This window comes from Amphiprion ocellaris, chromosome 10 (assembly GCF_022539595.1).
Source record: "Amphiprion ocellaris isolate individual 3 ecotype Okinawa chromosome 10, ASM2253959v1, whole genome shotgun sequence".
NCBI lineage: Eukaryota > Metazoa > Chordata > Actinopteri > Pomacentridae > Amphiprion > Amphiprion ocellaris.
Genome location: NC_072775.1, coordinates 5,702,216 through 5,729,373, shown reverse-complemented (window position 1 = coordinate 5,729,373; position 27,158 = coordinate 5,702,216). Strand labels below are relative to the sequence as shown.

Below are 27,158 nucleotides of genomic sequence, written 5' to 3'. Positions count from 1 at the left end.
TTCCTATATCTATAGTTTCTCCCTGCTTTCGGTGAATCTTTGTTACTTTTGCCGAACAACTGCTGCCAATTTTTGGTAATAAGAGGATATTATGGAATAATGTTAAATGCTAAAAATGTCAAATAATCCTGAAGTAAATGAACCAGCAATATTTTCCCTGTATTAGCTGACAACTGTGGAATCACAGGAGTGCCATAATAAAAGATAAATCTGTTAAAAATAAGGAAATAAATGTGTAAAAAGAAATAAAAGAATAAATAAAAAATAAATCTGTTAAAAATAAGGAAATAAATGTGTAAATATAAAGAGGAATAAACACTAAAATAAAAAAATAAAAAAATATGGAAATATGAAGGTAAATTTTGTCTTTGCTTTTCCCTGTTTTTCCATTTTGTCTTTGCTTTTACCCCGCTAGCTCATAGCAAAGCTAAAGCATAGATTGTATCATTAATGATATTATACAGTCTATGGGCAAACTGCATGCACATGTACTTCCTCTCAGCGCCAAGGTGACATCACTTCCCTTTAGCCACGACAGAAAGCTCCACCCAAAGCCATTTGATTGACAGCTCAGTCCATCAAGTAAAAGCAAAAAAAAAAAAAGGAAAAAGCAATGACAAAATGGAAAAACAAAAGAAAAAAAGGGGAAAGGGAAAAGCAAAGAAAAAATTTACCTTTATATTTGCATTTTTTTAATTTATTCCTCTTTATAGTTACACATTTATTTCCTTATTTTTTAAAGCAGATTTCTATTTTATTATGGCACTCCTGTGATTCCAGAGGACATCAGCCTCCACTGGTCATAAAAGACTAAAGGGCTTGTCGCAGCAAAACTCCTGAGTTTGTGAATGTAACTTTTCATTTAGATTAATTCGATTTTGCTTCTGTTTCTAATAGGTACACGGTATCATTTAGCAAGTAAAACTGCTTTAAAGTCTTTGGCAACTGATTTGTCTCAAAATGGAACCCAACTCCCATATGAACTACACTACTAACATGCGTTTCTTTCCAAAAGTCATGAGATCAAATTGTCTTTTTTTCCCAACAGAAACAATACAAAAAAGATCAGACAAAAGCACTAGGAGTAAAAGAAGCAGCCACGTCGTAACAAAAGATTCCCTTTATTATTAAATGGATCTGTACAGCACATTCCTGAATCAAAACAGCAAATTTATCTTTATCTTTTCATAGACACTTCTTTTGTTTCATTCCCCTCCCCCCAAAAAACAACACATTTACAACAGGTGTGCTTCAATTTCCAAAAAAAAAAGAACAGTTTTAAAACCTCCCCTTATTGCACCAGAGCCTCGTAGACTTCAGTCCCAGGGTGTCAGCCTTAAAAACCAAACAAAAAAAAAGAAACGAGCAAAACATGCTGTCGGCCTGCGTCTCTCAAAACGAGGACAAAGGAAACATTACGGCTGCTTTCATCGCCAAAAAACATTATTGAAAAGATTATTAAGCCAGGTTGCTTACAAAAGACCCCCAGAGCATCTATAAAAAGGGCGTCAATAAAATCCAGAATTTGAAAAAAGAAATCTTTAAAATGGAAAGATATTATGAGTGTGTGTGTTGTGTCAATGTGGATAATAAAGGCCAGAATTTAAAACGTCTTCAGAAAAGCACCAATTCAAGATTTGGAAAATGCTCCCAAAAGCATCTTAGAGGCATGTTTTGGATTAAAGTTAGACTTTTTTCTTTTTGGCTGCATTTACAGATTCAAAAATAAGTATCTCCACATATCAATGTCTACACCTGATCAGAATAACTGATCAATACGTTTGGGAAGCTCATCAGTTTGTGCCCTGCACCACTGATCGACAACTAAGGTACGACTACAACACAAGTATCACAGTGGAATCAAAACTTTTGGCAAATACAAACTATATTTGAAATTTATCCATAAAAATCAATAAAATTCTCATCGTTTGTTCGCATTTTTTCTCTTCTACTGACGTCAAGAACAAACAGTAATATTAATTCTAGGAGCTTCCATATTCCCAAAAAACAGTGTCATTCACTGGTTCCACATTCAAAAACCTAATAATTTACAATTACTGATCAATAAAATGTCTTTTTGGGTGGAAAAAACATTTGACATGATCACCTCGGACAAGCTACTATTAAAAAATGAATCAATTAATCAATAATGACAACTTTTGTTGTTTGCAGCCCGAGTCGAAACAGAAAATAAATGTTCATTGGGTCGTTTCACACGACCACAGATGGCCACGTGAACCTTTCAAAGTTGATCGATTCCGTACAAAGATGCTTTTGGAAACTCTGGCAGTGAAAATCGTTCTGTACGTCCAGTGGAGATACAGAGGAAATGTGACTGATCAGGTTGTTTTAAGGATAGAAAATGTGCTGGTGGAACAGCTCTGCAGTGGAAATGTGCTGTGTGTTTGTGTGTATTTGTGTGTGTGTAAGATCAAATTCAAATTATTTCCACATAATTCTGCCATGTGTGCAGGCAGTGTGCATTCAGCTTTTGTACTTTGGAGCCATAAAAAGTCTAAAAACTCTGAGAGAAAAATAAAAATAAAAAGAAAGGCTGTGGAGAACACTGATCAAAAAGCAAAAGAACCATTAAAAGAGCTCCTCAGTGTTGGTGTGATAGAACTCATAGGTTTTGATCCAAACAGTCACAATAGAAGGCCTATATCTCTGCATAATTAATACCACAACAACCCTCCTTCCTTTTAATTTACTCCGTCTGGTTTAAACATGCTAGGGATTTTCTCTAAAACAGATATTTACAGATATTTATGAAGACAAAGCACCTTTAAGGCAGTGTTTCGCTTCTTCACTACAAGACGTTTTTAGTCTGTAAAGCAAATTTAGTCAGAAGACTGTTTCAAAGTCTCTCTCTGCTCAAGCAGCTAAAGGAAATAGTTCATTACAACTTATACTTTGGTAGCTTTTGGCTTTTTTTCAGCTATGATAACACTGTAAACGTCACTGCTAATATCTGTCCCAAAACACGAGCATTAAGATAATCAGGTTGAGAACAAATTCAGTTTTAGCAACAACTGTGGCTGCGGTACTAAATGAAAAATAATCTGCAGCTATTTCTGACAACTAAATAAATGCCCAAGTCATTTTTAAAGGAAAATTAATCCATGAACTTGTTCTTCATTTTAATGCTTTTCCTTCTCACAACTAAGTGTCTGTATTCTGGACTGTTGCTCCAACAAAACGAGACATTTTAAGGCATTAGTTTAGGCTGTGGGTGAATTTTACAGGCATCTTTGCTATTTGGATGACCAGTTCATAGAGAAATTAAAGATTAATAGCTAATACAATACTTCGATTTCTCTTTTAAACACTAGCCTGAGCTTTGTTCACCACCAGTACATCTGTTCTGACCGGCTGAGTACAATGATAGCAAAGCTGATTACTGAATATCCACAACAACCAACAGAAAATGCTGCAATAAACATTTTTTCCTCTAGTTGTTCTGAGGAGAGCACTAATAATGTGATCCAGAGAAAGAAGAAAGAAAAACAAAACAGACCTCTGGCTGCATCCCAGAATGCACTCTGCCCTTCCACATCAGTGAGCAAACTGTACAGCAGCCTGTGGGCTCACACTGGTCGTACATCAGCTTTAAAAAGCCATTTTCGGGGGAATGTAGCTCTACGACAGGCTCTGATCACCACTGAGGAGGCGGAGAGACGACGGAGGTCTCGTATGTTTGATGTTTTTGAGTTGCGTTTTGGTCAGATGACAGAGGAAAATTGGGAGAATCCAGAGTTTGCTCTGCGTTCCTGACTGAAGCTGCTGTACTCTGAAACGTTGAGCGACACTGACGAGGTTTTTGACCAGAGACAGGCTACAAAACAGCAGCTTAAAAACACAACACACACCTCCCTCTCCTCACACAAACACACACAGACACACACGAGCTCATCACTCCGACACTTTAGCCGCCTCGAAGTTCACCGCCAACTTCCTGTGCTTCCTCTTGGAGGCGGAGCCGGGGGTGTGGCCTGTTGCCGGCACGTTCTGTCGAGGCGGTGTGTGCGGGGCTGCTGTCGTCGTGGAAACGGCGTCTAGCAGTCCAGGATGGGAGGAGGAGGAGGGGTTGCTGTTGGCGGCGTGTTGGTGTGGCTGGTCCATTTTACCGCTCTGGGGTTCGCTCTGAGCTAGCGATTGGCCAGACGGATGGCTCTGGGCTTTCTGTGATTGGTTCTTGGCAACGATTTGGGCGGCGCTGTAGAACTCACGAGTTTCTTGGTTCTTTTTGTTGGCCGATACTCGTTTCTTAGTCACCTGGCAGAGTCAAGACGTGGAAGAAATGCTCAAATATTGCACTTAGGTAAAAGAAGCAACCCCCACGATAGACAAAAATCCGTGAAGTAGTGACAATATTTTTTTATCTCATGTGATGTAATTAATTTTTTTCTGAGCAATATCTAGCACCAGAATATCTGTCGGCATTAATCAAGTTTTGTCTTGTCTTATATTAGCATCAAAAAGCACCAAAAGTAAAAGTACTCATCACGTAGAATGGCATATATTATATCATGTTATTGGATTATAACTATAGATGGCGAAGTCGGTTTAACCACGTTATACAGCTAATCTACTGAGCAGCCTGTGACTCTCTCCCCACAGGGATCAATAAAGTTTATTTTGAATCTAAGACATTACATTATAATATATACGCTGATTACATTTTGTATTCTTCAACGAAACCTGCAATGTAAGTAAAGCTATCAAATAAATGTAGTGGAGGAAAATGTACAATATTAGTGCATGTACCTCAATACTGTCCTTGTGTTCAGTAAAGTAAATATAAATTCTCACTCTGTTCATGTGTTTGTGTAATGTCACCTGTAACGGGATGAACTGGTTGTGGGAGCCGATGGGCAGTGTAGTTGCAGGCTGAGGGCGTTGGGCGCCGGGGAAGGTCCCTGCTGCTCCGTAGAACGGCTGGTTCTGGTGGTGGTGAGGAGGCAGCGCCATTCCCCACAGAGGGGCCGGACCATAACCCTGAGGGGGCAACAGCAAACCACCTGGGAAAAATAAACATAGAACATATCTATGAGATCACAGCATGTAAAAGGTTCTTTTTCCCAAGAATGTCTCAAATGATCCAAGACAGAAAAAAGACAGTAAAAGTGACAAATATAGTTGGTCAGAAACATCACTAAAATACCAGAAGTTTAGAAATACTTTCAAATAAAGAGCAAAGACTTCTGAGGAGTCATGCTGACCAATGTTGAAGAGCAGTGTCTTCTCAGCAAACAGACTTTTAATTAAGTTGCATACAGTCAAGTTGAGAAAGAAGACACTGACCTTGTTGGTTGAAGACGGGGGTCATGGCTCCTATGGGTGGAGGTCGTATTTGACCAACTCCTGGATATATAGGAGGAGGGAGCGGGAAGCCCGAACCCACTGAGTTCTACAGATCAACAGGAGGATAGAGACAGAGGATAAGTCAATAAAACTTTTTTATGTTTCTATGGACAATTTGCCAGCTGCTTTATGTAAACCTGACATATTCAATATACCAGTAGTTGAATTACAAGGACAGAAATATGAAATTATTTATAAATCTCTGATTTCAGCTTCTTCAATGTGAATATTTTCTGGGTTCTTTTTTCTCTGACAGTAAACTAGATATCTTTGGTTTATGGAAAAAGCAAGACATTTTAGGACGTCATCTAAGGCTTTGGAAAACATTTTTTCAACATTTTCTGACATTTTGAAGATCATTCGCTATGACTAGGAAGTGGCCACAGACCAAAAAATACCTACAACAGATGATTGGTTTGACATCATTTATGATATCGGAACACTGAAAAAATTACTTTGATGAGGAAACTGCACCTTGATTGTGTATTTTAAAACTGTACCACCATCATTGGCTTAATATGAGCATAAAGCAGGAAGAGACATCCCAATCTTTGGTCTATTAAGCCTAGATTCCTATTTTGTAGTTCTTTTTTGTTCTTTCTTTAATGTCCTCTTTTAATTTTATTAGTTCTTTTTTATTTTAATAGTCCTTATAATCTTCTGTGCATTATTTAAAGTATGTATTTCCGCCTGTGTTAAAATTGTATTATGCACAAGACCAATTGTGCTCATGCCTTATACAGAAACCTACAAAAAGTGTATGCAAAAATGCTTATATACATGTGTGTATACCAGTCTTTGAAGGGCAAAGAAGGCTGCTTTCTCCTTGGCATCATTTTCTGATTGGCACTGTGGACCATGAACCATCAACCCGTTGGAAAGCTTCACCTGACACACGACTAGACCCTGCGGGAACAAATATTAATGCGAACTAACATTTATTATGCCAGTTGTGCAAGATGAGAAAGGTGTTTGCTGTCGAAGACCAACTTAATACACAGTGTTACCTGTCTGTTGCGTATGAAGCTGAACTCCGGCGGTGCCATACCCAACCCCACACACACACAGGCCAGCTCTGACACCTTACTACTCAGCATGGCTTTAGCAGGCCCAGCTGGTGTTGGTAGCATCGGTGCGTCGTTGTGGGGAGTGTTCATCATTGCAGCTGCAGAAAGAACATACGTGATGAACCACTTACAGACACCATTGCTAGTTTGTGAATCTGATCACATTGAATTTTCCCGTGGTGTCAGTTTGGTACCTAGTTTTTTGGACGATCGTCTCCTGTTCTGCTGCTGACCGGTTGATTGTGTAGTGTTTCCTGTCTCTTGGGGAGATGGGCTTCCTGATCCAGTGCCGTCAATCTTAAGCATCTCCTTCAGCACCAGGGTTCCCTTCTACAGCAACAACCAGCACACAACAACATCCTTCAGCTACAGTTTTTTTTATGTTAAGTAGTTCTAGTACAACTTCCACAGTGTTCAACCTGCTAAAATTTCTCAGCTCAACCAATCGGTGCCTCGGATACTCACCATGGCGAACGACTGTGGAGACAACGGGCCATCTGATTGGTTCGCGGGTGCTTGTGGAGGTACAGGAGGTGGTGGGGTTTGCTGATTACCTTTGGAGATCTTTAAACTGGCAATGAGGTCCTCAAATTCAGTCGTAGTCTTAGTAGGAGAAACATGTAAGGAGATAGTAGAACTGTCAATCAAATTTATTTATATAGCACATTTAAAAACAACCTGAGGTGACCACGGTGCTATATGCTATCAGGCAGGCTGCAAGTAACGTATGTGGAAATATATGTGTAAAACGTGTAACATCTATTACTAAAAGTAAATAAAATAGAATAAAATACTAAAACTAGCAAAAGAGGATAGCAACTTGTAAGATCCATCCATTCATTATCTAAACACCACTTAATCCTCATTAGGGTCGCGACTATAAAGATCATTAAGAGCAGCCAAAAGTTATTGAAAACATGAAGGTCTTGAAGTTTTTCTTGTAAATATCAGTGGAGGCAGTACATTTGATTAGAATGGGAAGTCTGTTCCAAAGCTTTGGAGCTGCTACATATTGTCAATGCTAACACTCTTAAAGCAAAAAAATAAAAAATAAATAAACAGAGAGGTCAAACAAACATGAAAACAAGACGTTAGAGGTCATTGGATGCTTGTGTACCTTGTTGGCTGTGTTCTGTGAGGGGAAAAACGAGTTGGCATCTTCGTTTTTCTTTAACAGTCTGATGCCACCAGGTGGAGCCTGCAAATTACACACACAGGTCAATATGAGTCATGCACACGATGACATAACATTCAGCACACATCTATATACATCCAAAATCATAGCAACAGAACTGACTGTATCCATTAACACAGATAGAACCCATCTACAAATCTGTCCTGCATCTAAAGCCTGAATCCCCTTAAATTCACTGATGTCAGGACTCAAGACTACAAACACTGAGGTGCAATTTTCAACCATATTTTTGAGACATTGTTACAAAGCTGCATAGCAAGGAGCACCGGCGATACTTGTAAATATACTCCCTATTTTTAAAATTTTGTTAGATTTTTATGCTAACCATTATCATACATAGGGTGAAGCAACAGCAGGGAGTGTGTGTGTGTGTAATAATGATAGAGAATGATAAAGTAAGGCTCTCATCATCATAAAAACACAGGACGTGGATACATGAATGCATTTTGTCATCCACCTCAATGGATTTTTAAAAAGAAAAAGATCATTCAGACCCACCTATGCAACTACAGTCCCAAATATCGCATGAGAACAATTCAGATGAGGAATCAACAGGTGATCTCATGTGGAACATTTTTTAAAAATCTGCTCTTTCTGACAGAAATTACCCATGCAATTTTTTGTGGGTGAGATATTAAACAGAAAGGAACACCATGTTTTGTAAGTACTGCTCTCAGTGTGGCTACACATTTGCAGTAAAACCTAAGTTTGATATCGTGAAACATGAAACATTCATAAAACACAACATTAGCATGAAACAAAAATTGTATAGGGACTGATGCATGCATGAAAATGCAATACTTCCCTAAAAATGATTCTACTTTGAGACTTTTCCTTTAAACAAAACAACACATTCTTATTTCTGTAAAATGGCTATTCATTCCCAAACCATTTATCAGTAATACAGTTAAGATGGAAAAAATATGTATGTAATGTGTTGCATTTTGATTGAAGGAGCACTACTAAAACTGTCAGTAGGGAGCATCGGTGCTACTGCTGTAGAATATTAGAGGCTCTGAATGCACTCACTGCTGGGTTCAGTGTTGTAAACTGACACCTAAGTAAGTATATCGGGCTGCAGCTAACATTAATGAAATGCTAAAACATGACAACAGAATTCTTTGTCTCAAATTGACAAGCTGCTAATCTTCTGGTTCTTGCGTGAAAGCCTCACCCTGATCTCAACCTGTTGAGCTGAATCAGGTGTAGTTTTATGCTCTGTGTGTGTCTGTGTACTCACAGATTTGATGCCGTGTTGGTTCTTCCCTTGTTGGGCATTTCCTTCCTACAATTGGAAAATCACAATGTTTATGGTTTATTTTGCATTGTTACTACCCAGAGTCCTCTATGAGTTTGACTCAAGAGTTAACAGTAAATGTAGGATTTTACGTATTTAATTGGATAACTCACGCAAACTGTGAATTAGGCTTCCCTGTGGAGTTTAGGCCAATATTTGAATTTATATCACAAGTATGGGTGACATGATATACAGTCCCTGATCAGCAGGTGGCAGTAAGATATGTTAATGTCACACTTCTTTCACTAAAGGTACCAAAACACACACTGAGACTTACGCTATTCTGCCAGTGAGCTGGAGGTTTGTTAGGCGGGCCAGAGTTCTGCAGAGACTGCCACACACTGCTGTACTCATCTTTACTCTGGATAGAGATAGAGACAGAACATGTTACACATATTTCACCCATTGGCGAGTGGTGCACAATGCTCCGTCATTAACTTGCACTGCATTAAGTACTAAACACATAACAATGGAGTGAAGAGGGGCTGAATACCGATGACGCTGCATCTACCTTTCCCTGTTGTTTCTGGATGGGACCTTTAGAAGGAGAACTCCTGTTGCCCTGAGATGCAGCCTTCATCACACCATGTTTGTTGTTATGCTGCAGATGAGCAGAGAGAAGTTGGTAAGGTGAGGCAGGTTACCTTACACAGTAACCTTTGGTCATTTAAAACTGGTAAAACTGTGCGGTTGTATTGTGTGCATTCTCCTCCCTCTTACCTGAGTGGGAACAAAGGGTGAACGAGGAGAGTGGTTGAGTCCCGCCAGCTGACGGTGTGAGTTGTAGTTGGCGCCGGCGACAGGCTGAGGTTTGACGATAGCGGTGAGTTTGTGGGAGGTGTGGTCCACTCGGCATCCGTGGGAAAGATTGATCAGAGCACAGGGAGGGAGGCGGTAGCCTCGAGGAGACGTACATCTGAGAGAGCAGAAATACAGCACTCAGATTTTTATTATTATTAGCTTTTGCAAGGCAGCAGCTATTCTTCCTGGGGTCTTCATAATTTCATCTGTGACAACACCAAAATGCAGTATGTACACATAATGCATACAAATCAGAATTACACAAACAATACATACCAATACATACAGGAATACACATACACAATACAAATGACATACACAACTCATATTGAACCAAAAAAAGCATACAACACACAATACCCCCACATTGAATCGTCATAAAAATAGATTTTGTTCTACTACAAAGATGCCATGACCCAACAATAATAATGATCAAGAACGATCTACCACAGAAACTAACCATGATCTCAGTCTCCTGAACAATGAGACATAGAACTTTGCATCCTCACTATTAATTACATTCACAATATATACAGTATAATTGGAATCTGTCTTGCTATTGGAATATCTGCAGCCACTATATTTGAGTTTATAATTTATTTTTATTAGATTATTGTATTTTTACCAGCTTTTGCTCCCCCGTCAGGCATATGGGTTCTGTAAAGCGTCTCGAGACAATTTGACTGTAATTGGCGCTATATAAATAAAATTGAATTGAAAATTGAATTGAATTGAATTGAATTGAATTGAAAATTGAATTGAATTGAATTGAACACCGAATGGATATTCAGAAGTGAAATTTTGTGCTAAGTAATAATATTTTAGTTTTATTTTAAAGTTTACTATGTTCCTCTATTGAGTTGCATAATCGGGAAGTGAATTCTATTCTTTCACTGCTTTGTATGAGTAAAAGGTTTAGATTTAGGTAAGGTGAAACAATTTCCAGCAGCTTGTCTTTTTTAATAATTATACATTTCTGTACTAAAGGACAAGTTATTATACAAAACATTTGGCATTTCTGTTGTGATTCTATTTCTAATGAACACCATGCATAAGTACAACAATCTATTTTTCACATCTAGCCAGTGGAGACTATCATGCATTTTAGAAACGCTTGCCCGAATTCCACAGGAAAGAGCAACATGTGCTGCTTTATTCTGTACCAGTTGCAGTTTTCTGGTGTTACCTAGTGAGGTATTGGACCAAACAATTGTACTGTGATTCATGTGAGATGTCTGCTCAGAAACCAGTCTGATGTGGAGCAGGTGGGTTTTACTCAAATAGGGACGTGTAATTCTGGAAAGCTATTTTGTGCCAAACACACACTCTGTGTATATTTTATGCTAGAGTTTTTTTTAAAAATATATTTTATGCAATATGGGGAGTTTTCTGGAAGAAAACTGTATTCAGTAAAGCAAATAACAACTGGAGACTGTATGTTTTCATGACAATTACGAGAAAATATTATTTCTCTGATCAAGGTGTTAAACCTCATCACAGTGAAGGGTCTGAGTACAAATGCCAGTGTGGTATTTCAGTTTTAAACTTAAAATAAATTGCCAAAAAATTCTAATATTCTGTTTTTTATTGAGTGTAGCTTGACTTGGGAAAAAATGAAGACAAGGATTGTAGCACAAGACTGTGAAATAAAATGTGACAAACTGAACACTATCTCCTTATTACAAGATAAAATTTCCAAATTCTTCTTATTTTATGAAGGCACAGCACTTCCATAGATTTCAGTTTTCTATTGTAAATTTTCTTGAAGAAGCACTAGAGGAGTGTCTAACTGGGATTGAACAAGACAATTACAACTCTAGGTTAAAAAAGGGTCCACATTTTTTATCTTCTAAAACTTACGGAAATTACAAAAATGAGTTTTGCATTAATAAGGAATCACAAATTGCTCTGAGCTGAAAGTGGAAATTGTCATCACTAATTACTACAGCTATAATAATCACACAGCAGATTCACTCAGTGCACTGTTAATTACCTGATGGTGAGACCTCCAGCAAATTCTTCATCAAACAGCACTTCATAGAGAACCTCGGCCTCACGCTCCGCTGAAGACATTCAATGACTCAACATTAAGCACACACCTTATGCTACTTTTAAAATGAGATACTTTTAAAATGTTAGCAGAATATACGAGGAAATCAATGGATAAAAGAAATTGCTGTGCTCACCTCCTTTGATGCCAATGATGGTCCCTCTGAGTCCCAGTGGGACGGTGAAGCTCTCCCTGATGTTGACGACTCTGTCGAACAGTCGATATTCTGCATCTGGATCTGGAACCACACCCTGCTGCTGCTCCAACGGCTACACACAAACATGGAAGTATGCAAAAAGTCAGTAAAAGAAGAAAAATGAGCCCATTTCACTGCATGCAACTATAAAGTTATGACACATGAAGGCAAAATGTTCTCACCCTGAAGAGGAGATGAGGTTTGACTGTCACACGGACTTTCTTAGTGCTCTTCTTAACCTAAGAGATGGACAATGAGAGTGAGATGGAAGTAGAGAGTATAAAGACAGATGTGTGAATGAGTCGCCCCACAGAGATTATTTCTGATGTTTGGAACTGGTGGACGTATGCAGTAGTTTGAAGCTGTTTGCCAAGTCACCTTGGCCTTGTCCACTGCATCCTCGATTCTCTCCACAATGGCAGAGTCCAGAACTTGGAGGTCACATGACGTCCTGCTGATGGAGCTGACTGGGTGACTTTTCAGCCATGAGGTGATTTCAGTCACCTTCTCTGCCCTGTGGGATGACCAAATAAAGTTCATTCATTAATTCACCATTTACAAAAACTCTCAAATGTTATTCTGTGAATGAAAAAAAGCATTCATTAGAGAAAAGTCAAGCTAGAGAAAATGCTTTATTATTCATGCTTGGCTAAAGGTCTTAGAGCAACAACAAGATGGTACTAATCCAGGTTCAAAACACTCAGTGTCTTAAGTTTGTATAATGATCAAAAAAATAAGATAATTAGAGCAGAATCCCTGAACTTAACCAACAAAAAAAGCCTAAACACTGAAACAATGCACTTGGTAAAACAATCCCTTTTAAAGCTCTTTATAGTACTGGTGTTGGATGAGAATGTATCTGTGTTTTACCCGTTCTGGTCCTCTCCAGGCCAGATGTCATCTTCATAGAAAACATCATCGTGACTATTTCTGGACACTGTATCAAATACTTCACAAAACCTGTGAAAACACAAAGACATCATCAGTTTTGGAGGTTTTTGTCTTGATATTCATGTTCTCTTTTACACATATACACACCGTACAACAATTCATAGCATGATTGCACATGCTACTTTAAACATAACGAGGCTAAACAAACCTAATAATTCATCAATAAGGATTTCAATCAGCAGCAGCCTGATGCTACATGAGGAGACTTATTTTTTTACCTGTCCAGGTATTCAGCTAGCAGCTCTTCAACAGCAGCAGAGTAGAGCCATTCCTTTTCCGTTCTCTTCGTGTATCCAGGAACCTCCTCGTTCTTCTTGTTGAACTTCAAGTTTAGGCCAACGTTAGCTTTTTGTTCCCCACAGGGACTGGAAGAAGAAGGAAAGATCAGACCAGAGATGAAGCAGTGTCAAACCACTGTACTTAAACTTGAAACCCTATTTAGCAAATGGAGCAAAATATAAAAACACTTACTTCTTCTTAGAGCCTCTGCCAATGAAGATGCTTCCAGAGAAGCGGGAGACGAGATAACTGGTGATGCCGAGACGAGAGGCCAGAACGTATCCAGGACTGTACTTCACACAGTATTTCTACACAATACACACAAAGGAAGGGAGAAATGAAAATATTCTCAGAACTAAAGAGACATCTGAACTGAGGAACTTCACAAGTGTGTGTGTCTCACATGCTGATTCTGGATTAAGTGCTCCAGCTGTGGCTCATACGGCACGTTGAAGACGACTCGTACCCGCCCGTCTTTGATGACATCTTGAGAATCTTGCACCTGTAAAGAAAATTTGAAAGTAGGAATGGTATTATTTTAAAATAAATGACAATACTGGCTAAATAAATGCACATTTATATTTCACTGTGTGGCAGCTTTAATTTCAAAATCTTTTTTTAAATTCACCGGATTTGGTTGTAGGATCAAGTAATCTTGATAACGTAAAGCCCACCTACAGAGGTCTAAAAACTGCAACGACATGCCATTTCCTATTTTTCATTTATTTGTAAACTACTGGGAAACCAATACTCCATGCCTTGCATTCTGGTTGCAGGGCTGCACAGTGGCTCAGTGGTCAGCACTTTTGCCTTGCAGCTAGAAGATCCCCAGTTCGTGTTCCGGTCTTCCCGGGATCTTTCTGTGTGGAGTTTGCATGTTCTCTCTAGGTTCTCCGGCTTCCTCAGTCCAAAAACATGCTGAAGTTGATTGGTGACGCTAAAATTGTCCATAGGTGTGAGTGTGAGTGTTTGTCTCTATGTGTAGCCCTGTGATGGACTGGTGACCTGTCCAGGGTGTCCCCTGCCTTCACCCTGAGTCAGCTGGGATAGACTCCAGCCGCCCGCGACTTAAGCTGTGTATAGATAATGGATGGATGGACATTCTGGTTGCTTTTCTGCCACCAATCCGGCGCTCTCTCCCTGCACTACTAGGGTAAGGTTCAGGAAAATTTTGGATTCCAAATTTTGTCTTCTTACAAGCCTTTGCCTCAAACCACAACTGGCACAGAAGAGGCATAAAATCTCTCTAAAGGACTTGTTAATAGAGAACCTTCCCCTCATTTGATCAACTATTCTAGAAGTCTAACCAGCCAAAGGCCCACATTTTTAGATATTCACAGACCCAACTGTTTGTGCAAGTTCACATTTTGCTTTTCTTCAGCACCAAAAGCCATTTTTTATCAGTTCGCCTTTCATCAGTTCTGAAATCTGCAGTTTAAACCAAATTAAAGCAGCTTGGACGCAAGACATAGGATGATTCCTTCTGACAGCATTCAGGATAGCACCTTTTCAGTGTCCTCTCCAGAAGCAGAGAACTGACAACATACCTCTCCCATGGCACCATAGTATGGGTTTCCCACCATGAAGACAGTGGTTGCTGGAGGAAAGAGCTCATCTAAGCTCTTAAAGCAGGTCAGAGAGGAGTAGAAGGCCTTGATGTCCTGAGAGGATGAGGGAAGAATCAGAATAAAGTGATGAAAGTCTCAGTGCAATTGACTAAATAGGGGCTACATCATTGTCCATCTGTATCAGTGGGGTCTCAATACTAGAATCTTGACTTTTGATACCAATATGAAGCATAAAAGATACTTAGTTTCACAATCATTTTAATAATAATTGAGACTAAATCACATGTGGTACACCTGTTTTGTTTTACGTAACACTAATCATGTGATAAACTGAAACATACTGATGGCATTTGCAAAGTTTAATTGAATGTTTAAACCTATTTAGCATAGCTGCATTGTCTGCAGCTTGGTGGCACTGCAAGAAAACACAACAGCTCAGTATAAAATCTAGGTTCCACTGTGTGCAAGTGAGATACTACTATGCTCTTTACCATTGAGTACAATATTTCCCAAATCAAAGTGATCAGGTTTGAACCATGAACTGATTTTGTGAGTTTCGTGTGTGCATTCTTCTGTCATATTTGTGTGCAAGTACCTTAACCACGGTCTGGTAGGCGAAAGGGAGGACCTGTTTGGACCACTGTTTCTCCAGTTCCACCACCCCATTGGCTTTGGGAACATACTTCCTCCCTGTTAGCAGCTGGCCATATAAAACTACTGCAGTCTCATTCACCACGATGCCTTTCCTCTTCAAGAAACTGAAAGAATGAAAAAAAAAGTAAATAAGCATACACATTAAACATTAAAACTAAGCCAGAGAAAATGACAACTTTGGGAAAAAAAACAAGACAGTGAAACCTTCAGCTTTAAAGGAAATGAAACCAATAAATCAAGACAATCTAATTATGAAAATACATACAAATACGCAGTGTTGACTCTGTTAACTAATACATGTCTTTAGTTGAATTGTTTTGTGTGCCTTACTATTCAGTTATTCCCTGGACATCTTTCACCCATTCTTTCTGCTCCTTGTCGGACAGGCAGGTGACTTTGGTGGGAGGAGGAGTGGACGGTCTGTCATACACTCGTTGGACACCAGGAGGTTCCTCCAGATAAAACCTGAAAAACAGTGGAAAAAATTTCATTTGTTAAAAAAAAAAAAAAAAAAAAAAAGACACATTCTGTGTGTGAGACTCATCTATTTCTTTCCAAAACATAATCCTTTAATTTATTCTCTTATTAGTTAAAAAAGTGCTATCTTCACACACTAACGATTAATACACAGGCAAAAAGTAATCAGTTCTTGCTTGATGACAAAACAAAAGCAGACTTCCGTCAAACACATTCAATACATCACAACTGCCAAAAGCCCACTAGCAATTCTTACTTGGTTTCTCCATCTGAAACTGCAATGATGCGAGCTTCCTCTAGATGGGGCCAGTTGACAAACACAGAATTCCCAAGTACTTGTGCAGCAACATCATCACATATCTAAAGATGCAGAGGAAGGAGGAGGCAATAGGAGACAAATTAGACAAGTGTCGACACCACAAGTTATTTTTTCTTTTAAAGTATCTGTCATTTCATGCAAGATGATATTAGAAATTGTCACAGATCGATTTGAAAGTATAAAACCTGATTTAGAAGTCTTAATGATTTCTGCCAAGAATAAGTTCAAAATCTGTTTGGCAACAAAATACAGCCGTACATCACAGATATAAACAGGTCTACGTTAGAACTAGTAAAACTAATCCATTGTAGAGATCCAGTCATGCTACTATTAGTCATTACTTTTTCTGTTATTTCTTGAATGGGTTTCTGCATGATTAGGACTACAATTGGAAGCACACCTCAAATATTTTGAAGCACTACAATAATTTATAATCCAATCCATCCCTGCACAGTCTCTAAAACCCTCCCCTTGGTTAACAACAATATTAACCGTAAAAAACACATGTATATCTCCCAGTCTCTAAAGATCCTTTTACAAATAGATTTAAGTATAAAAATGCACCACAGCATTTAAAGCAATCCATGCATGCCATAGACTGCACACCTACACACACATAGGTAATGCATACTTATACATATACTTGTGGGCACAAAAAGATCTTTTTTTATGTTTCTGTGAATGAAACTGATGATAATTAAAGGCTTCTAATTGACAGTCCCAGACCTTCTAGGTATGATAGAGCAGGGCTTCTTTTTTAAAAGTCTAAGCAATAAATTGTTTAGGCTTTTTCAAACCAGGTCTATAAATACAAACAAAAGCTCACCGTTTCCCCGTCCTGGGAATGGAGGATATCCAGCATCATGTTCTCCCCTCTGCTGCTCTGCTGGAAAACGACCACCCCACTCTTCTTTTTATAAAACTAGACACAGTGAATGAGCCCGAGAAAGAGAGACACAAAGAGAAAGCATTGTCAAAATCTGCTGCATACATTTACATTTATATACTTATCGCTTCTTTATTACTGCATTTCAGAGAGATAAAACAAGCTGTTACTGTGAAATTCAGCAGATTTACAAGTTGGTTTCGACAGGCATTCAATTTAAACTGTATTAAATGGTTTGCTTTCAACACAGCTGCACTGTGCATTCATGCACACCCACCCACCTTGTGTCTGATGTGTTGCAAGGTGGGGAAGCCGCAGAAGTACAGAGCCGAGCGGTCGACGCGCCTGCTGACGTGGTCTAGCTGCACTTGCCAAGCGTCCATAGGGATGTTTGCTTTCCTGTAACATCCAAACACCACAATACAATAAACCTGCAGTGAAGCTTATTGCGCACTGAGCAGGTATAACAGCTGCTTTTTATTGCCCGTGTTTGGGTGACTCATAGACAAGCGCACAAAAAAGTTTGTAGAAAAAATAAGACACCTCAATGTGTCATCAATCTAAACACAGAATTAACAAGGATCATTTAAGACAGACAGAGCAGTATTAGTGTGTGTTTGGACAGCACCTGACATGACAGTGGATGATGTCAGGAAACAGCTGAGGCAGGGTGGAGGTGTATGTGAAGTCTAGTTCGTGGTCATATGAGTAGACTGCACACTCTGTGTGACGATTCCTGGCCTTCTCTCCTTTCGTCAGCTTGTCATTGCAGGGATCCATGGCGGCCAGTAAGCACCGCTGTTCAATGCACACAAAACATACACACAGTTACAAGGTTACTGAGTTCAACTTTTGTGACGCAACTGTGGCACTATTTTGCACCAGGTCTGCGTGTGTACCTCGTCAATGAAAGGAATGAGCACAACAGCTTCCCATTCTTGCTGCTTGCCATTGAGGTCAGTTTTGAAGTCAAGAGGGTAGTACTCAATAATGGGAGACCTTTCACTGGTCATCAGGTGCTGAAACATCAAAAAAAGAATAGATTAGCATCCATTCATGTATAAACCCTGCACAACTTTTACAATTTGATAATTTAGCTGTCTTTACATATGTTTCTACATGTGTTCAGGTATGACAGCTGACCTACTGCATTCCAAACACTATCTATAGTATCAAAAAACGAGTAGCTTTAGGTTCTAGTTGAGGTCTAGTTTAATTTAAACACATTTGCAAGAAACTGTATCTGCACGTCGTAGATCTTCTGTATGTGAGTCAGAGTGTACACTTGGACATGAGTTTGTTACCCTGTAGCACTCAGGCAGCAGCTCCATGCTGGCAGCAGGCAGGACTGCCAACAGCTGCTGGAAGGGCATGAAGGGTTTTCCAAGGTCAAAGGTCAACTTTAACTCAGATATATTCCTGATGTCAGACAGGAAAGGAGCGTAGTGGAAGGGGTAGTACCTAAAGAAATGTATTCAGAAAAATTCAAGACGGATTTAAAAAATGTAACATTTGACGACATTTGACAACATTCTACTCTTCCGATTTGGTTTGCTGTGTTTCTGAAACACTGTACCATTCACTAAAGCTACCCATCTCAAACATTACACCACATGCCAGGGATTCTCAAAAAAAAACTGCAGTATACTATCTGACCTCTCCTTGAATGAAAAGAAACAAAGAACAGTGCATAAATGATGTGAAAGAAAGCAGTACTCACCAGCTCCAGGACTGGACTCCATGGTAATAGTAGTGGAGAATCCACTGGATACCTTCCACATAACACTTGGCTTGCTTGGCCAGAAACTCGCTGTAAATGGAGGATGAAAACATAGTTTAAGGTGCCTTATGAAGTGCAAATTGATGTGATGATGTGGGCAATAATTCTGTGGTGTGGCAGCACTTGGATTTTCCTGACTTTGAAATTCACTTTGCCCACCTGTGTGCTGTTCTGGTGCCAGGCAGAGGGCACATGGTGTACAGGTAGGAGGAGAGGAAGAGAGATGTTGCTATTTTTAGCTGTTATTACTGGGTCTAAGAACATACTAAATATAGGTGTCTCTGAACCATGTCTGTTTCTGGCATAATGTCCCCACCAATGTGTTAATGTGATGAATTTGAGAACAAGATTAAAGTAAATACTTGGAGCAAATGAATATCTATAAGGCAATAATGCTTAAAATGTGAATAAAACCGTTTAAACAGTAGGGGGAAGTGTGCCACAGCTGCTACAGAATAACTGTGTGTTTGGCCTTTTGTTGTGCAAGAAATTATATTACAGGAGTTGAACAGTTCATATTTAAGTCTTGAAATGCATGATGTAGATGCTGCTGTTCTAATGTACTTGTTTACAATGTGAAATAATAAAACTGCATCACAAAACTATTTTTCTATCAACGGTTAAACTGTATCACCTGCCTCTGGGTGCAGATTTGTGTTCCCTTGTCACATTGTAACAATACAGTTTCCTGAAGACATGTCCTTATCGGTGACACTACCGTCGTCATGCATCACTGTGATCGGCTCCGTCGGTTCAGAACTGTAAGATCAGTGACGTAAATGTGCTGACAGTGTGTTTATTACCACAATGTTAGTTAATTATTCTCTATATTCCACTTCACCCAGCTCTTCGTCATTCTGAGCTGTTGCGTCTCCAAGAAATACAATAGCAGGTGCACTTGGAAACACCGACTCAGTATTTGTGCCAACACCCACTGCCTTGCATGATTAAAATAGGGCCAGTAATCTTTCTCTGACCTGCTGAGAGTGAATACATTGAGAACCACAACCAGCCAAAGATATGTCTATGAGCATTAAAAGTAAAATCTTTACTAGAACTGCCACTCTACTGATTCCAAATGATTCTTGATGTATAAAATGTTGTGTATAAAAGCACTGAGGAGCTCCATTACAAAAACTAAAATGAGAATTTTAGTTTGAATTTTGCTCAGTCACACAATGAACTGTTTCTGGTTTTGTTTAGGCATTTAGCATGGTTTTGCTGAGCAACACATTGATTGGCTCACTGCAAGAGCCGACAGATGAAGCAACCAAATACAAAGTTGTCTCAAAAATGAATGTTAATGACTACAGTGGCCACTTTTTGACACTGAAGCCTTTGCAGGTTATCTTCAAGTAAAGTGAGGATGCATTTGCAGATGTCTTTATGTTTGAGACATAGAAGCAGTTGCCTTAAATGTTTGTGATCTGTGCTTCATCCTGTAACTATTATGTGTGTGTGAGTACTTGTGTGTATATACTCACTCAGACACTACATCCACGCCCATCTTGGTCATATAGTATGTGCGTTTGTACTGTCTGAACTCAGTTTCAAACATGTCATCCTCCTCCTCCTCCTCGTCTGCTCCTTTTCCTTCTCCAATCACTTGTTCTGATGAGGTCAGAGCCGCCAGAGAAAGGGCTGAATGCTACACACATGGCAAAACATAGGAGTCATCAATTAAAGGAAATACATATTTTATACAAGAAAATTTTGAAAGAATGCAGATTCTTTTAGTCGTTGCATCCTTACTTCGTTCTTGTTGGTGTCTTTGCTGGCAGCTTCCTTCTCAGCTGCCAGTCCAGCTGCCTCGTTCAGATATTTGTTACCAACTTTACTCTCAAACCACTTCAGGTCCACAAACACTTCGCTAAAATGCTCCCGATCGAACTGGAGGGAATAAGGAAATGGGGATTATATTACTGGTGTTTTCTAGAACAGATGCTGCCATCACACCTTTTATTAAAAGTCTGTAAAAATAACTGTGTACACATAACAAAAAATAAATAAATATTGTACTTAGAAAAGAGAATAAAACATAAACAGCAATAATAATAATAGCTATTATAATAAGAACAACTATAATTAAGCAGATTAACGCAAGATCTATTTATAAAATGATTATATTTCATACTATATGCATAAATGTCTTACCTCTGCAAGCTTCTCCATGTATCTCTCAAAGTTTCTGAGGTTTAGGTTGCCGTTCTCATTCAGATAACCTAAAAAAATATTCTGTTTAGATTTTTAATGTATATCATATAAATTTTAGATGCTGGTTATATTTCTATATCATAATGTTTAACATGTAAAAACCATTCGAGTACTAATTTAATACTTGAAACCAACAGCGCACTTTTGAAACACTAAATTTAAACCAAACCAAAATGTGATAAAATACTGTTTTTTTTTTTCGTGTCTGTGTGTACAGCTCACCCCCCAGGCTGGGTAGCACACTGATATATGTCTTGTACAGCAACGGCAAAGCATCATGATTGATGTGAAGATGAGGGAGGTGAGGGATGAAATCATTTCCGACGAGGAAGCCCATTAGAATCCAGTCGTCTATTACTCGCTCCAAGTCATAATTAGAACCCATCTGATTCTGAAAAACACCCACAGACATATTAGGAACCATGAATCCATGTCATATATACAAGTAAAAACACCCAAAGGCAAAAGCTGTTACCTACACATTCCGTTAACATTGAAATCTTTCGTTTTCATGATTTTTCTGTGCGTGCGTCTCACCTTGAGAGCAGAGAACTCATAATCTATGTATTCTCTCATCAGCGACAGGTGAAGCAAGTGAAAAGTTGTCTCCTCTGGAGCCGTTATCCTGAAAAATGAGAAAAGAGCTGGTTTCACAAAAGAAAATGGCAGAACAGAAAAGGCAGAATGCAAATAACAAGAAGGAAAAGATAATTATTCAAATGATCAGTAGGAAAAGAACCTTTTCTGGGATTTCTTCCCTCCAAAGCGGACTTCCTCTCTGAGCAGGGAGAAATTTGGCTCATGGCTGGTTAAGCCCAACATGATCTACAACACAGAGCGAAAGACAGAGTTAGCATCCACAGAGGGTTTGACTAACAATGTACCTCCATATCCAAGTCCCAGACATACCAGATCTGCATCCAGGCCATACAGACAATGTCGGGTGTTGGGATCATGACCCGGCTGGCTGTTCTCAGACCGAATAAACTCCATGATTTTATGTTCTCCCTCCCCTGGTGTCTATAAGGAAGATAAATACAAACTTAATACAAGCATTATTGACTTAAGCAGTTATGGAATCTCAATGTTACTGATTGGTGGCAAAAACTTCATGCTATCAATGAATAAATGTTCAGTTACATCAACAGCTGTACAGACACACACACACACCTCGTGGCCGGACAGATAGACCCTGACATTCTGCCACAGCTTATCATTGGAGAGCTTGTTGTGGACGAAATACTTGAGCTGTTCCTGAAGTCTCGCCATGAAATCAGTGCCTGGAAAAGGGATATGTTATTGAAGGAGTTGCGGTCAACTTTCACAGGAAAGGAATGTTTACATCTGATATGTCAGCATGATATAAAACAGATCAGTGGTCAAAAATATGTAATTTTACTGACAACGGTTAATGATTACAATAAACAAGAAAACCTAAACTAATCAAAACATCTGAGTCTGTTTGGTTCAGTTTATTTTGGTTAGTGTGAAAGTTGTCAATCAAACTCACTAAACAAATGGGCCTGGACCAAAAACAGGGGGTGTGTTCCAATACCCCTAAAGCCTTACTGTACAGCATGCCAGAAAAACATATATAATGTTCCAGTACATAGTATGTCAAACACAGTGTGCCAAAAATATCAGGATGTTCTTCTTTCTCCAGTCTCATTTTGCAGTATGCAAGCCAGCGCCAGCATTTTTTTTTCTGGCAATCCTGATCCACAATCGTCTGAGCAGCAGAAGATGTGTCACAAATGTCAGTTATAGCCACACTGTTGATTGTATGCATACTACATGCAACAGTATGTAAACACTGGTAATTTGGACTGCAGGGAGGGCCTCAGTGACTGACATACTGAAACTTGTTTGTCAAGTCAGGAGATGTGCAAACACAAAATACCAATTCAACACTAGTCACTGTCAACACTTTAAAATCACCTAACAGCACTGAGTTTAGTTAATAGATTTTACATCGACTCAAACGAATAGAACCAAACAGGTGGATGCACCAAGGTTCATTTGCACCACCAAATATATTTGCATACAAACAGGTTGTGAGGATGGAATAGTCTGCTACTGTAATATGTTAAATGGCTAGAAACAATCAGTTAACATATTTGTAGTAATGTGGTAATGACTGATTGTGTAAAACAGTAAATAAAGAAAAGGAAAATAGAGGAAAAAGATTTCCTTTTACCCGTTTTAATGTGTGATGTTCATTTTGTGTGATGCTTTAAATGGTCCCTACCAGGAGTGATACAGTTGGAGTCGAAGCGAGCCTCTGTGGGAAGCACCTCTCCTTTATCCAGAGCTTTTTTTATCTTGTCCTCTGCTTCTTTGGCGGACCTAGACACACAGACAACCACCCACACACACAGGTAGAAAGAAAAGACAGCAGGTCAAACTCACAGTCTCAGTCTGCCTGTAGGCTGATTCCTTCACTTTTAAACCAAAGCAGAAAATGTAGGATTTTGGCGGGAGTCCATTTGAGCCGTATTCGACCTTTTAAGGAAATCATATATTACTTGGGCTTCCAGTTATACCACCAGACATTGTATAAATATATTTGCAAGCAGAGCTGACACGCTAATCAGAAAACAAAAAGAGAATGTGGAATTATTTACAGTTCGGAATTAACATAATAGTGCAGGCATGTTAATAAAATTCCATTTCTTAATTTGGTCAGCTTGGTAAAAGCTACTGCCAACATCCTATATTTACCAATTATGTAGAAGTACTGCCAGAAATGTTTTTTTTTTTAACCAACATTTCTCATAGGGTAAAATGTTTCTACAACAATTTATTATCCATCCACCCAATATCTATACACCGCTTAACCCTCATTAGGGTCGCGGGGGCTGGAGCCTATCCCAGCTAACTTGGGGCGAAGGCAGGAGACACCTCGGCCAGATCTCCAGTCTATCGCAGGGCTACACATAGAAACAAACAAGCACACTCACATTCACACCAACGGACAATTTAAAATTATCAATTGACCTTTGGATTGTGGGTTTCTGGCTGGAATACCCACAGAAAACCCACGCATGCACAGGGAAAACATGCAAACTGCATGCAGAAAGATCCCAGGCCCAGCCCAGGACGTGAATCGAGGACCTTCTAGCTGCAAGACGACAGTGCTAACTACCGAGTCACTGGGCAGCCCAACAATTTATTATTAATACTAAAAATAATTAAAACGATCTGACAACAAAACCAGACAGACAGACTTTCAAAAATAAATGTATCCTTCTCAACCTGAATCTGCGTCCTCTCTGCTGGTTCATTTTTGCTCTTGGTGCCACACCATCCACAGCCATGAAGAAGACCTTGCGAGGCTTGATGATCCTGAAGAGCACTTCCAGGTAATGGAAGATGTCAGCAAAAATCTTTTCCTCAGAGATGCGAAAGTGGACATCCTCGTCGTTTGGGTGAGAGCACTGGTGGATGATGCCATTCATGTCCAGATAGAGATTGTCAAATTCAGGAATCTGAGGTGAGAAACAGACAAATAACAAATACATTATCTGTGTATATCACAACCACTCAGTGCCTTATCATATGAAATTTAATGATATTCAATCTTTACTTCTGTGAAACGTGTAGATTTCAGTTTTTGTTGAAATAAACAAAGGTAATGAGTACTTAATATTTAGTACTGAATTCAGTTGTTGTTGTTGGTGTGCTGTAGACATTTTTTACCTTTGTCATTTATGTTAATAGAGTGGAGAAAATATTAGGAATACTTTCAACTGTAATGCAATCCAGTACATCTGCAACGCCCTCTATGACCTCAGTAATTGACATAAAACAGAATTATCATCTTTTTGGCAACTTAAACAAAACCAAAAAGGTAATAGTTGCAAAAAAGTAGAGTTCATGGCAGAGGTGTTGAACTGGCTTGCATTAGATGTCACATATGTACCTTAATAAGAGGGCAGAGGGTGTGGATTGCAAAATACATTCTGTGATATTTCTGTAAAGTGACTGATTTGTAGTACTGGTTATTTCTTAGTTCTTTGAAACCCATCTGTTAACAATAAAAACCTTCCTGTGTAAACGTTTTTGGAATTGTTGTGGTTTGCAATGAGTGTAAGGATGAACTTGTACATGTTAGTCATCAAAAGCAATCTTGTCCTCCAGACTTTGCATAACACCAGACATGTAGAAAAAGGGGAACCTACATAGTTTTTGTGTTTCTGAAAGTGTTCCTGCGGGATGATTTCAAGTGTTTAAAGTCTAACATGCAACATATTTCCCATATCCAGTGTGATCTAATTCAGAGCTACTAGAAGAAAAGGTCTTTTTATTGCTTTCATAAACACACCAAAGCTGTCTTACGCAATGAGAGCGACACTGAACAACGTCCAGCTGATGAAACTACCGCTCAAACACTGAAATACCAGCCTCCTTTCTACACAAGGAACTAGATCACTCGGGTCCCCTTCAGTGCCTGTAAACTACCCTAAACTACAAAGTAATACAATGTTAAGTAATCTCAACTACACGCCCATCACATAATAATAGCATTTCAAACTACTTCTCAAACATTGTAAAGCACAGTGGATGTAAACCAGTAAATTATCAGCAGCCTTTAGACATCTCTTGTGAGCATAAAGTTACTTGGCGAGCAGGCTGTGAAGGGTTTATTATTGTTCAGTAAGTTCTTGTCTGAGGAGAAATACTTGGTGGTAACATACTTTCTATATTCACTTTGACCTGTTCAATGTGAAGATATGCTTGCAGACGACCAAAATAGCCCGCTAGATAGTGCAGGAATTTGGTAAATAACGTTACGTCTACTTAGTGTTTGATTAAACAATGACGTAAAATGTGTTTGACAACCAGAGAACTGTCCACTTGCCGGGGAAACATCAGTAAGCTACGTGGAATAAAAGTTCCCCGGCCCGCTAGACTTAGCTTACTGTTAGCAAACGGCTAGCAGCGCTAAGGGTGAAGCTAACGGCAGTCAGCGCTGTTTCCTACCTGGTGCTCCTTCACAACTTCACTCAGACACGGATAGCGCTCCGATATCCAGCGGTAAAATTTCGGTACTCCCATTTTCACCGCGAAACTCTCAGCCTCCGGAAGAAAACAGCGGACAGTCTAAAACTGAAAGGAGATGTTTAGCTACGCGGGGAACCAGATACAGCCAGGGCTTCTCTGGGTAACATGAGAATTTGCTTTGAAGCCAGGTTTTGTTTCCAGCGGCCGCTAAGTAGCTAGTTGTCCGTTGTCCGTCGTCTAAAACAGTCCGCCACCGCTATGACAGCAATCGTTCCATTGTGGTGAGAAGCGTCCAGACGCTGCGTTGTGTTTGTGTCCTATTGAGTTTTTTCCTTCCTCACTATACAGAAATTCACATGGGAGCCCATTCCCACCAAAAAATTCAAAACAAAAAGAAGAGAAAAAATGGATATAAATATATGTATAAACTTTTCAACAAAAAAGTCATGAAGCTCATTTTTTTAAACATAATTCAGAACTCATTCACATCATTGCTTTTCCTTATAGTCTTACTTACTGCTTTAAGTATTTCAGTCATTATTATAATTTTTTAAATGGAATATAATTTAATCTGCTTCACTGGCATGAATATAACAACATTAACAAAATATTATTGAATGGAATAAACAAAAATACAACAAGACAAGCACTCAGAGAGCGCAGTACTCCGCCAAGGCTGTTCATATGGCATTATCAGAAATGCAGCTTTTTCTTCTTTTTTTTTTTAGAAATGCAGCATTTCTTCACTAGTTATTGATGATCAGAAATCACGGCAACATAGAATGTGGCCATTTAATATAGCTGTACCTACAAACAAAATTACCTCGTGCTGAGCACAGGCATGTGTTATGCATGTGGACGTTATGTACGGATACCGAATCACGTGTCCTAAATATGTAGCGGGCAGCAGGACTTGATGGGATTCAGAAACACCCTCACAATTCTATCAATTGCTCCTTGTATCATTTCCAATGGATACATCTGCAGTGGTGGAGTAGGATCACAATCATGTGATCGTCAGCAGACAGCGGACGTTACGTTCACTTGGTGTCATAG

General features: G+C 39.2%; 1 protein-coding gene across 1 annotated transcript; it reads right to left on the bottom strand.

Moving 5' to 3' along the window:
• Positions 1 to 1,105: 1,105 nt before the first annotated feature.
• xrn1 (5'-3' exoribonuclease 1) lies at positions 1,106 to 26,347 on the bottom strand. The gene is made up of 41 exons (XM_023261638.3): positions 26,082 to 26,347; positions 24,354 to 24,586; positions 23,347 to 23,444; positions 22,269 to 22,378; positions 22,008 to 22,118; positions 21,838 to 21,923; positions 21,636 to 21,723; positions 21,321 to 21,489; positions 21,039 to 21,106; positions 20,637 to 20,774; positions 20,369 to 20,532; positions 18,825 to 18,914; positions 18,409 to 18,565; positions 18,004 to 18,123; positions 17,733 to 17,902; positions 17,386 to 17,503; positions 17,045 to 17,140; positions 16,156 to 16,259; positions 15,753 to 15,887; positions 15,364 to 15,526; positions 14,748 to 14,861; positions 13,604 to 13,702; positions 13,393 to 13,508; positions 13,140 to 13,286; positions 12,841 to 12,930; positions 12,349 to 12,484; positions 12,153 to 12,209; positions 11,911 to 12,043; positions 11,718 to 11,787; positions 9,644 to 9,839; positions 9,435 to 9,524; positions 9,201 to 9,284; positions 8,867 to 8,911; positions 7,549 to 7,629; positions 6,897 to 7,034; positions 6,626 to 6,761; positions 6,372 to 6,529; positions 6,157 to 6,270; positions 5,305 to 5,410; positions 4,840 to 5,021; positions 1,106 to 4,275 (listed from the first exon to the last, which is right to left on the bottom strand). The coding sequence occupies exons 1-41, from the start codon at positions 26,154 to 26,156 to the stop codon at positions 3,913 to 3,915; spliced, it is 5,148 nt and encodes a 1,715-aa protein (XP_023117406.2). The 5' UTR covers positions 26,157 to 26,347; the 3' UTR covers positions 1,106 to 3,912.
• Positions 26,348 to 27,158: the final 811 nt, after the last annotated feature.